We start from the raw sequence: 12,836 nt of genomic DNA on the forward strand, positions 1-12,836 counted from the left end.
ACTGATTGGGTAATTCAAGTAGGTCCTCATTCTACATAGTTTTGGTAGATGTAAAATTGTACAGAGATAGTATGGTCAGACTGTAGCCTAAGGACCCATTTGCACCAGGTGCAGTAGGACAGTTTCACTGTAAGGCAGGGCAAAATGCCTCACCTCATATCTAGCCAGGGGACACTACTGCGTTGCAGGGGTGTGTGGTAAAATTAAATAGGGGAAAAAAAAATACAAGTCAGTAGCTACAGATACTGTAGCTGCTTACTTTTAATATAAGGACACTTATCTGTCCAGGGATCCAGCGATTGTTGGTACCCCAAGCGGATTCATCAATCGGCTTCGGGTGCAGGGGCTGGCATTGTCAGTAAGGGAAACTTCAGGCTTCACAGCCGGTTTCTTACTGTGTATGCGCAAGGCACACTTTCTAAATGGTCCCGCCGTCTTGTGGGACCTGTGTGCGTCCCAGAAGGCAGCAGGGAAAGGAGGAGGGGCCAGAAATGCACGTAGAGCAGCAATCTTACCCGAAAGTGGGAGGTGGTACCTGTCAAACCAGTTACCGCTCAAACCACCCCTCTCCAAAAAAAAGTGCAAAATGTGGCAACGGAGGGTGCGAACTAGCGGAGCTCCCCCTTTTGGATTGGTGCTCCACTTTAAGTACAGCATGCACCACTTTTTTTCAGTCCAGCACAGTGCAATGCAATCCTCCCCCATGCACCATGCTGTGGCCAATAGAACTTAATGAAATGTCACTGTATAACATTTCAAAAAGTTTGTTAAAAAGGAAATGGTGATCAGCACAGCTTTCATCATACCGCACTTCTAAAATTCTATAAAGAACATTTAAAGACCCCTGGTAGCTTTTGTAGATGATAGGAGTGCCTATTACTGTAGAGAGAAGCTTGTTGTGGTGGCATATTAGACCTCCCAAATGATGGAGGTCCATGGTATGTTTCCAGAGACTTGGGCTTAGAGAGGGGTGACCTTTAAAGGAGAGTTTTGGGCAGTTGCAGATGTAGAAAGTCAAAGGCTGCCTCTTTGGAGGCTGGTGATATACTCGGTAGAGACCCTGATCTAGTGACATAAACTGTGATGGTGGTGTATCGTTTACTAAAGGCTGGGAAACCTCATCATAACCTATACATTTTATTTGGTTCACTGGGTGTCTTTGATTGTTTGTGTAGGAATACCCATGCTGAATTATGGTGGATAAAACCAACTACAGTCAACCAGTTACCAAATTTCACATCAACATTAGTGTAAAACTATAGTAGAACCAACAACCCAAGGTAAATGTTCAGAGTTCAATATATCCAGTTAATGTACCTTCGTATATTCACAGACATCGCCGTGCAAAGCTGTCAGATCCAGCACTGGGGACCCTTACTTACAGCAACCCGTCCTACCGCACGTCCGCCCAAGAGGTGAAAATTGAAGCAGTACACAGACCTTCCATTTGTCATTTACAGCGACATCGTAAAGAGGTGAGGACTGGGTGTTGGGTTTGCAGTAGTGGATGGATGTTAGGTTTGCTACCGAATGAAAGATTTGTCAAGCTGCAAGTCTGAATTAATGAACTTTGAGTATGAAAGGATTTAGCACTATGTATGTTCACCATATAAGGCATCTTTATGGCTGTTTTTATAGGAAAATCTGCATTGGCTGTTAAAGCTGAACTCCAGGCAACAAAGATAGAAAGGCATAAAAGAGACATTAACAATGGGCAGCACACTTTGCGTAGGTGCAGTAGGAAACTGGCTGTGATGTCGCAAGGCCTCACTGCTGGCTTTTCTTATATAAGATGCCAGAACCTGGACCTGAAGTGGATTGCTCAAATGCTGACATTGCTGGATCCTGGTCCTTATATTACAAGTCAGCAGCTAGAGTATTTGTAGGGGGGGGGGGCGCTGGAGTTCCTCTTTAATTTTGATACATTTGCGTTTCCTAGTTGAAAATATTAAAGGACAGAATACAAGTGTTATTACTGCACAGAGCAAATAATCCAGTATCCTAATTCTCTGGTTTAAAAGAACCGATTCTGATTGGTTTTCCTAACCAGCCCCAATTATTTTCTGCATTTAAACTATATAGGCGATCCCCAGTTGATGTTTGCTGTATTTGAAGATTCCTGGTGTCAGTAGCATACACATAGGACAAGGAGTGAGCATCATTATGCTTCCTTAAAGTGTTGTTATTTCACCAACGCCATACATCACGGGGTAGGCAACCTTGGCCCTTCAGCTGTGATGAAACTACAAGTCCCATGAGACATTGCAAAACCCTAATAATCACAGGCATGACTCTTAAGGGCAGAGGCATGAAGGGATTTGTAGTTGCTCCGCGGCTGGAGGGCCAAGGTTGCCTTCCCGAGCCATACATGCTCCCCACCTCTCCGATCCCCCCTGCACTTACCTTTGACAGTACTGAGTGGTCAGAGCTTCCTCAGCCGCTCCAGTAGTCCCAGGATTTGAAATCCTGTTCTTCTCCCTCTACTCTGTGCAGCGTTTCTGGGACAGACCAGATTTGATTCCAATTGCTCACCACAGTCACAGTGAATAGTTCAAGTCCATCCCAGAAGTGCTGCACAAAGAGGGAAAAGAGCAGGAAGTTTAAATCCCTGAACTGATGGACCGGCTACAGGAATGCTGACAGCTCAGGAATAGCTTGGGGTCGGGGTTGGCAGGGTGTACAGTGTTAGTTCACCTTTTACAGTTTTTCATTAAAGGTGAACTAAGCATTTAAAGAGGGAGTCTGCCGTTTTTTGTTTTTTTTTAAAAGCCAGCAGCTACAAATACTGCAGCTGCTGACTTTTAAAATAATGACACTTACCCGCCCAGCGCGCCCGCGATGTCTGCACCCGAAGACGATCTCTCGATCGTCTCTCGGGTGCTGCCGCCGCCATCTTGGGTATGGGAATCGGGAAGTGGAGCCTTGCGGCTTCATTTCCCGGTTCCCTACTGCGCATGCGCGAGTCGCTCTGCGCAATAAGGATGGTCCCCGCTGTCTCTGGGATCTGTGTGTTTCCCAGCAGACAGCGGGGGACCTTCAGAAAGGGGCGTAGATTCTGCAGATATCTATGCCAGAAGTGGGTGCAGATACCTGTACTGTACAGGTACCTGCACCCCCCCTCCCCTCTGAAAGGTGCCAATTGTGGCGCCGGAGGGGGGGAGGGTTCCAATGAGCGGAAGCTCCACTTTAGGGTGGAGCTCCGCTTTAAATTCTTTCTGATTGTAAATTGTATTCACACCCCCTCTTGCCCCTAGCTTCCAGTGCCTGAAAACAAGTAAGCTTGACAGCATTGTAACATGTAATAAAGCTGCATTGGCTCAGAGTGCCCAACCTAACTTTAATTTGTGCTGTGCAGGGTTTTGTAGGAAGATGATATAAAGACAGATTTAAGCAATTATGCTAGTAAAATAATAGAAAACAGATGGAAGAGTCCAAAATAATTTTAATAGTTAGGAATGAAGTCACATAAAAACATGTTTTGGGAGCCACACCTCCATCTTTTGTCAGGGCTGAACACTCTGATAAAACTCGAATGAACTCTGCGAAATGGCGACATCACAGATCTGTTAAAACCAATAATAATGTCTCCTCATGGAGTAATAATGTTACAGTTGCTGAACAGCCCAGACCTTTCCTCTGGTTTCTATGAAGTTCGGGGTCTTCAGCCATCTTGATTGGCTGGCTGGAAGGACACAACTCACATTCATGTAGGGAGTTCATCCTGGCATCAAGGCATGTCAAGAATGTACACTGAGCTGCGCATGCACAACATACATTCTAAAGCGTCTTGCAAGAAGAAATATAAGAAGCCTTTGCTGCAGAGAAGGCAGTAGTATATCTCTAAAGCAATAAAAATCCTTCCAGCCTTCAAGTTTTTCCAAATCAGGGCTAAGTTCTGCTTTAATAGGGTTTTAAACCATGTATTAGTGGAGGGAGAGGAGCTTTGTTTATCTGGAGTTCCTTTTTAATCCAGCACAAGAAATGCATATTAAAGGGTTCGTTTTTTTTTTCCACTTCAAAACTGCCTATGCAGGTAAGAAGCATCTGTAGATAACACAAAAAACACTAAGGAGGGCGCAAACACCAAGTGCATTTCCACCATATGCACAAAAGATACTCAATAAAAAGTGGTGGTGGTAATGCACTAGGCACTTGCGCCCTCCTGTGTGTTTTTCGAGTTACTTTAGAGATTTCCCTGTCTGAGGAAGGCTGCATTGTGACCCCCCTTTGGTTATTTGCATCTCTAGATAAAAACAAACTGCAGCCTTGACCAACACAATGTTAAATAATGCCTCTCTATTGGTATAGACCTGAATCCTGAGCGAAAAACACTCAGATGTGGCGTCCCCCCCCCGCCTTGTTGCTATGACCTTGCTAAGACACTCCTAGCTGATTCAAACCCCTCACATGCACCCCCTCTCCCCTGTCATAGTAGTTCTGTACTCTGCAAAGGAGGGGATATTGGACTATACATGTGCAGGGGTTTGAGAGCTTCCTCCTGTGTTGGTGTGGAAAATGGCTGGGAATGTCTTAGCAATGACCTAGCAATGAGGCATGACTGCATTATTCTGTCTCTGGGAGTTGTGCAGCCTCTGGATGTACGTAAATGGCCTACACCTATAGCAAGGCCATTCTCCAACTTCAATCAGAGCTGCAGTTTTTATCTATAAGAGCCCCTTACTTGCATAGTCAGTTTACTGGTAAAGGTAAATATGCCATTAAAGGCTAGGCAGGTGCAAAGATGAAGTAGATGTGTATATTTTCCTTTGTCCTGATGTCAGCCGTTCAGCATGTGTGAAGTAATGAGAGAATGTGTTGCTGTGGATTACTGCGCACTGTTGTTCTTTGCACCATGTTATGTGTATTGCTTTGTTTGAAACCACTGACTCACTGACTTTTCTGGCATCTTTCGAGTTTTGTCACCTGACCGATTCTTGTCACACTTTCTCATCCACTGCAGCACTCTGTCCCTTCTGACAGTCTCTCTCCTTTCCTGTTCTGAGTCCTCTCCCCACCTGCAGGTATTGGTTGTTGCTGCATGTGAGTGACTGCCCTTTAAGTTCCACTCCCATTGCTTTTGAAATGTGTGTCCCCCATTTCTCCCTTTTTGGGTATGTTTTCCAGATGCAACAAGCCCTTGTGTATGAAGTTTCTATGCAGATAACATGGCTGACTTACCATTTGCTGCAGTCAGCCTCTCATAGCCTCTCATAGCTGATGCGTGGCGCAAAAGGCTGCACAACACTTGTAACACACAGGTTTCTGACTCTTTGTAGGCAACAAATAGCATAGCTTAAAGTTACTCTTTAAAGGGCTTCAAAACACATAAAGGTGGATGTGGATCTTATATTCTTCCGTCATGGAGCATTGGTTAGGTTTGTTTCCTGAACTTCGGCAACTCTGCCAAAAAGTTGGGTCCCCAAAAAGCACCGTGACCTTCACTGAGAAATCAAATGAAATCTACGAAGAGTGCCAGTCCTCTTGGCAGTCCATGAGTTTATTTTATCTTGTATCAGCCCCTGAAACGCATTGGCTTCCCATCATATTCTTGATGTTTTAATTTTATTAGCAGTAAATGATTTTCATTCTTAATCCAATTAATCTGGCACTTTATTTTGTTGATTTTCATCAGGGATGAAAAACAAGCAGCAATTTTCTTTAATAATAGAAGCTTTCTAGTATACTCTCCAAAGAAACGCCACTCTCTGGGTGCTGCAGCCATCCAACACTTCTGGGTGTGCCATATAGCATATTCCCTGCTGGCTGCTGTGGTTCCATCCTCCAACCCCCTACATCAGTACAGGACGTGGCAGTGTTGTAAGGGTTGGAGGAAGGCACCAGCTTGTGGATGGAAACTTGGGCATCTCACTCTTTTGGAGGTGTTGGATGATAAAAGAGCTGCACAAACTGTTGGTGCTATATAAATCCAGTATAATAATAATGAAAGGTCTTAGGGTGGCTATGGCACTAGAATAGGAGCGTGGTAGAAGACACATCCCACCGAAATGGTGAGAATAATACCTCTTCTGTCGCGTAGGACCTCCTGTTGGCTTTTGTTACAAAACTGATTGGGCCGCTTTAAATTTAGGGGTTAATCTGGTCATATTTTGGCTCAAATTTTGCCCAATTCCTGGGAATTGGCCGAAATTCAAGAAACCAGTCACCCTGCTGACACCACCCAGTTTGACAAATCTCAAAGTCAGATGATCAGCGACTACAGCCAACCAACTGTATTGGGTATACAATCATAGGAGATTCATCCATCAAGGCTATTTAGCATGGATGGGGGGGGGGGGGATCAATAGATTTTTATCTGTGTATGGTCAGATTTAGGCTCAATAACAGGTTCAAGTATTGGGTTAGGTAAACGGGTAAGCTTGGATCAGGTAAGTGTGATAAATGTTTTTTGGATGTGCCAGGTGTGGTAAATTTATTGCCATTAAAAGGTACCGCACCAGTTAAATTTTTTGTAAAAAAATGTATGTACGATAGGCCATTGAATCTACTGCCCTATGAAATAAGTTTATGCACAAGTGTCTGAAGTCCTTGTGAGTGTTCAGGCCGCGTACACACGCGGGGACTGTTCGCCCAACTTTGTCCGTCAAACAGTTTCGGCAAACAGTCCGCTCAAAATTAGCATGGACGGACATGGCCACACACGACGGACGAACAGTTTGCTGAAACCGTGCGCGATGACGTGAACGGCACGTACGACGGGACGAAAAATACGACGTCCTATACACTGCATTATAACTTTCGGCGTGAAAATCCTTTCTGAGCATGCGCGCAACTTTGTTTGACGAACAAGCCTACACACGCGGGGACTGTCCGCTGAAACAAGGTTTCAGCGGACAGTTTTTCGGAATTTACGAAAAACCTTGTTCAGCGGACTGTTCGCTGAAACTGTCCGCTGAAAGCCCACACACGAGCGGACTGTCCGCTGAAACTTGGTTTCAGCGGACAGTTTCAGCGAACAGTCCCCGCGTGTGTACGCGGCCTCAGTTATCTGTTTATTCTTCTATTGGCCTTTTCATGGTTCAAGCATAAGATAGACATATACCTATAAGGATTGATTGCTCTAGGGGGGACCCACACCCATAGGGGTAGAACTTCTATAGAGTTGATTTACTAGAGAGTGCAAAATTCTGGAGCAGCTCCTTATGGTAGAAAATCGGCTTCTGTTTCAATGTTTTTATTAAAGTTTTCACAAAAGAGAATACAAAAATGTTTACAAGAAATGTTTAAATTGCATACTAAATAGGTAAATATCTTAATATTTTTTTAAGCATGAAAATACGACAATCAGCTTCTAACTTCAGCTTGTTCAATTAAGCTTTTACAACAATATCTGGAAGCTGATTGGTTTCTTTGCAGAGATGCACCAGATTTTGCAAGCTCCAGTTTTAGTTAATCTGCCCCATAGTCTCCTTCATATGGCACACCAAGCTTGTATGAAAAATTACCAAATGTAAATGGGGAAAGAGTACAAGTTTAGTGAATGCAAGGAATATACTCTGCAGTGTATAAAAAAAAAATCTAGTTCTACATGAATCAATTCATTGACTTTTTACAAAGACTAAAGACACAAACCGATTTGGGGCATTAAAATGTTTCATCTCATATGAGGGTCTGTCAGGCATCTGGAAAACATATCCTGATGAGCTGCCAAGCATATCCCTTTTGGAGTCTGGGTCATCTTTTCTAACTGTGTGAGCATGTGGTGTACTTACCAAACGTAAGTTGGATTTGCTATTGATTTTCTGTAGACTCGATTGTCTTGTGTATCACTTGTCTCTGTGCTATTATATCCCTTCTTGACCATTTAGTGTAAAAATAACTGGAGACCAGTAATTGAGGTTCTTAATATTCACATATGTCTCCCATTGTGGAAAGACCATCAGGCTTATGTAACCAGGTGGTATAAAGGGCAGCGGTGATGTGCAACATATAGCAACCAATAATCAGTTTGCCTGAAATGGAATGCACACGGGTTGCTTTTTTTGTTAGCGTAGTATGCACTAATTGGAAATAGCGACCACATTTTGTCTAAATTGAAAACAAAATTTTTTGTTTTCACATTTTGCACATTACCAGCACCCTTTTCTCTACTTTAATAAAACTGCTTGCCTCACTAAAATTCAATATGGTGGTGTTAACACCTTTTGCATCTTAATGGACTTGGTAATTCTGAAAGCAACATTTATATTTATGCTGCTAGCAATGTGGGTTTGTGTGTGTGTGTGTGCGTGTGTGTGCCTGCTCCCAAGCTGGTTCTGTGTGTCCATTGACACATAGCGCTCAGCCCCATCTCCCTGCTATGTCCTTACTGGTTGTGATTGACAGCAGCAGGAACCAATGACTCCTGCTACTGCCTTTAGGTACAATGCAACAAGAAGGCCTTTGCTTATGTGCACATCGCTGGATGGAGATTGGGCTCAGGTAAGTATTTGGGGGAGGAAAGCTGCATGCAGATGTTGTTTATCTTAATGCATAGAGTACATTAAAGCATTTAAAAAAAAATGGATCCTGTTCCCTTAAAGTATGAATAATTAGACATGTGCAGAGTAAAATATTTCGTTTCGGAATTTCGTTTTCGTCCGAAAACTTAATTTATTTAGTTACTCCCGAAATTCGTTTTTATTTATTTCGTTTTTCGTTCAAAAATTGCATTCCTCCGAAAATCCTCATGAATTACGGTCGAATCTGTCTTTGAAGGCTTATGGTGTCTGTCGAATGTATAAAGAAGATTCGACGGAGCTAGTATATAGCATACTTTAGAACCCTATTAAAGTCTATGGGACTCCAACGTTCAAAATCTAAAGTGCTAATTTTAAAGGCTAATTTGCAAGTTACTGTCCTAAAAAGTGTTTGGGGACCCGGGTCCTGCCCCAGGGGACATGTATCAATGCAAAAAAAAGTTTTAAAAACGGCCGTTTTTTCGGGAGCAGTTATTTTAATAATGATTAAAGTGAAACAATAAAAGTGTAATATTCCTTTAAATTTCGTAGGGGGGGGGTTGTCTATAGTATGCCTGTGAAGGGGCGCATGTTTCTGGTGCTTAGAACTGTCCCTGCACAAAGTGTCATTTATGCAGGAAAAAAAGTCCTTTAAAATCACTCGCAGCTATTATGAATTGTCGGCTCCGTAATAGAGAGAACAATAAATAAATAAATAAAAAAAATAAATAAAAAAAAAAAGCGCGGGGGTCCCCCAAATTCAATTACCAGGCCCTTCAGGTCTGGTATGGATATTAAGGGGAACCCTGCCTCAAATTTAAGAAAAAAAAGAAAGGAATTTTTCAAAAGTGTGTTTGTTTTATTTAACCATTTTTTACACTTTCTTTGTGAAATGGTAGGGGTACTTTTGTACCCCCTTACCATTTCAAACAGGGGGGGGGCGGGATCTGGGGGTCCCCTTGTTAAAGGGGGCTTCCAGATTCTGATAAGCCCCCCGCCCGCAGATCTCCACAACCACCGGCCAGGGTTGTGGGGATGAGGCCCTTGTCCTCATCAACATGGGGACAAGGTGCTTTGAGGGGTCACAGACCCCCAAAGCATCCTCCCAATGTTGAGGGCATGTGGCCTGGTACGGTTCAGGAGGGAGGGGGGGCCGCTCTCTCGTCCCCCCCTCTTTTCCTGCGGCCTGCCAGGTTGCGTGCTCGGATAAAGGGTCTGGTATGGATTTTTAGGGGGAACCCCACATCAATTTTTTTTTAAATTTGAGGCAGGGTTCCCCTTAATATCCATACCAGACCTGAAGGGCCTGGTAATTGAATTTGGGGGACCCCCAAGCTTTTTTTTTATTTATTTTTTTTTTTTTTTATCAATGACTTTCAATGAGTGTTCTCTGTATTACGGAGCCGACAATTCATAATAGCTGCGAGTGATTTTAAAGGACTTTTTTTCCTGCATAAATGACACTTTGTGCAGGGATAAGTTCTAAGCACGGGAAACATGCGCCCCTTCACAGGCATACTATAGACAACCCCCCCTACGAAATTTAAAGGAATATTACACTTTTATTGTTTCACTTTAATCATTATTAAAATCACTGCTCCTGAAAAAACGGCCGTTTTTTAAAACTTTTTTTGCATTGATACATGTCCCCTGGGGCAGGACCTGGGTCCCCAAACACTTTTTAGGACAGTAACTTGCAGAATATTTTCTCTCCGTCAAATCTTTTCTCTGTCGAATATTTTCTCTATATAATCTTGGACTAATAGAGGTAAGGTTAGGCACATTCGACCACAGATTCTATAGACAGATTGTTATCGTCAGAGTCATGTCGAATCTCCTATTCTATATCGAACTGTTGTAACAATGAAAATGAAAATAAAGCATTTATTTATGTCGGATCTTTCGTTTTTCGGATTTTGTGCTTTCGTTATCGTTTGTCAAAACGAAAACGAAAATAGCTGAAATTCGGACGAAAATGCATTCGGACGAAAACGAATGCACATGTCTAGACTTTACCTTATACATGAGCCGCGTGTGGGGAACTGTGTCAAACGCTTTTGCAAAATCCAAGTATACCACGTCCACCGCCACTCCTCTGTCCAAGTTTTTACTTACCTCCTCATAAAAAGAAATCAGGTTTGTTTGACAACTTCTGTCTTTCATGAATCCATGCTGTCTGTTACTTAAAATATTTTTTTCAGCAAGAACTCATCTTTGTGGACTTTTATTAAACTCTCCAGTATCTTCCCAACTAGAGAAGTTAAACTAACAGGTCTTTAATTACTTGATAAAGAATTTGACCTCCTTTTTAGATATAGGCACCACATTGGCCTTACGCCATTCCAGTGGTACTATGCCAGTCATTAAAAAGTCCCTACAAATGAGAAACAATGGCTTTGACAGAGCACAATTCTTTTAGGATCTGTGGTTGGATGCCATCTGGTCCACCATTATTCTGTCTAAAGATTTCTGGGCCATATCAATTTTCAGCCATAGTGGTTCATTTGGGGCTTTATCAATATCATCTTCATTACAGACATAAGCTCCCCCATGCTCCTTTGTATACACAGAGCTGAAGAAGATATTTAACCACTTCCTGCCCTCCATATAGCAGAAAGACGGCCACAAATTGGTTTACGTTATCCTGACTGGGCGTCATATGATGTCCAGCAGGATAAGTTGCCTGCGAGGGGTGCACAGCGCTGCGTGCGGTGGTGCGGTGTGTCATTTTGACAAACCGTATCTCTGATCTTGGTAAAGAGCCTATGACGTAGGCTGTTTACCATGTGATCAGCTGTGTCCAATCAAGAATGCTTATCAGTGCTCATTAGAGATGCCAATCAGTACCCATCAGTAATAGCCATCAGTGTCACCCATTAGACATGGGTGCCGTCAAAAAATTTGTTTAGTTTTGTTTTGTGTCATTCTGTACAAAAAAACAAAACATATTTCGGAATTTGTGTACGAAATTCAATTCGGATTCGTACGAAATACAAATTTTTCGTAAACTTTTTGTTCAAATAACGAAAGTTTGTTATGATGAATTTATCATTATGAGGGGTTCTCACCATCCCTGTGCTGTGCTGACTTCCTGGGGTTTTAACCTTTAGTTTTGTTAACAAACTTTCGTTATTTTTACGAAAAGTTATGATGAAATAACTTTTAGGTTTGTTAAATTTTGTAACAATTACTAATGTTCGTTATGATGAATTTATCATTATGAGGGGTTCCCACCATCCCTGTGCTGAGTTCCCAGGTCTATACACCTGCTGTGTGCCCATTATGAGGGGTTCCCACAATCCCTGGGCTGTGCTGACTTCCTCTGATTGGTGAACAAAACCAATCACGATTCTGTTAATTTGGATCCGAAATTCCGAAATTTGTTAATGAAATTCGCAAGCATAGAAATTCCCATAGGGTTCCCACCATTTTCGTTATGATTAACGAAACCATTTTCGTTATGATTAATTTAGTATTATGAGGGATTCCCACCATCCCTGTGCTGTGCTGACTTCCTGGGTTTTTAACTTTTAGGTTTGTTAACTTTTCGTAACAATTACGAATTTTCGTTATGCATTTGGATCCGGAATTCGTATGCATAAAAACTCGTATTTCGGATTCGTATAAATTTTAGTTTCATGCGAAATTAATCGCACATGTCTATCACGCGTCAGTGCCACCTATCAGTGCCGCCTATAAGTGCCTATCAGTGCCCATCCATCATTGAGGTATATCAGTGCCACCTACCAGTGCTGCATATTAGTGCTGCCTATCCGTGCTCATCAGTGCTGCATATTAGTGCTTCATCATCAGTGCCCATCAGTGCAGCCTCATTAGTCCTCATCAGTGAAGGTGAAAACTTACTTATTTACACAATTTCATAACAGAAACAAAGAAAAAACTTTTTTTTTTTCAACATTTTCGGTCTTTTCTTATTGGTTTAGCAAAAAATAAAAAAAACACCAGTGGTGATCAAATACCATCAAAATAAAGTTCTATTTGTGGGGACTTTTTTTTATCTATTTTGCAAATTTTTAAATCTATTTTGCAATCTGCAGTTTTGCTTTGCTTTGCTTCCAGCCCAGACCCTTACAGCACAAACCCCTCAGTACAGACTCCTCTTCCAGCACAAACTAATCCCCCAGCACAGACCCCTCAGTACAGATGGACCCCCGAAAAAAATCTCCTCCGTAGAAACTCACCATAGCACAGACCCTATAGTACAGACCCCTCTCCAGCACAGACTCCTCAGGACAGACCCCTCCCAGCACAAATCCCTCAGTACAAACTGCGCCCAGAAAGACCCACCCCAGCACAGACCCTTCAGTACAGACAGACCCTCATGCCCACTTTTGCCCCACCCAGGTACAGAACCCTCAG

General features: G+C 42.6%; 1 protein-coding gene across 2 annotated transcripts in view; it reads left to right on the forward strand.

The window, feature by feature from the left end:
• LOC143940205 (low-density lipoprotein receptor-related protein 4-like) overlaps positions 1-5,041 on the forward strand; it is a 39,911-nt gene extending 34,870 nt beyond the window's left edge. For both annotated transcript variants that reach the window (XM_077461366.1, XM_077461360.1), the window contains exons 22-23: positions 1,334-1,475; positions 4,961-5,041. In XM_077461366.1, coding sequence (XP_077317492.1) covers positions 1,334-1,475; positions 4,961-5,002 — 184 coding nt within the window. In that variant the 3' untranslated portion in view covers positions 5,003-5,041. The remainder of the gene's footprint in view (positions 1-1,333; positions 1,476-4,960) is intronic.
• Positions 5,042-12,836: the final 7,795 nt, after the last annotated feature.

Source organism: Lithobates pipiens, unplaced genomic scaffold, assembly GCF_037356315.1.
Source record: "Lithobates pipiens isolate NorthernLeopardFrog02 unplaced genomic scaffold, aLitPip1_a1.2 Scaffold_10, whole genome shotgun sequence".
NCBI lineage: Eukaryota > Metazoa > Chordata > Amphibia > Anura > Ranidae > Lithobates > Lithobates pipiens.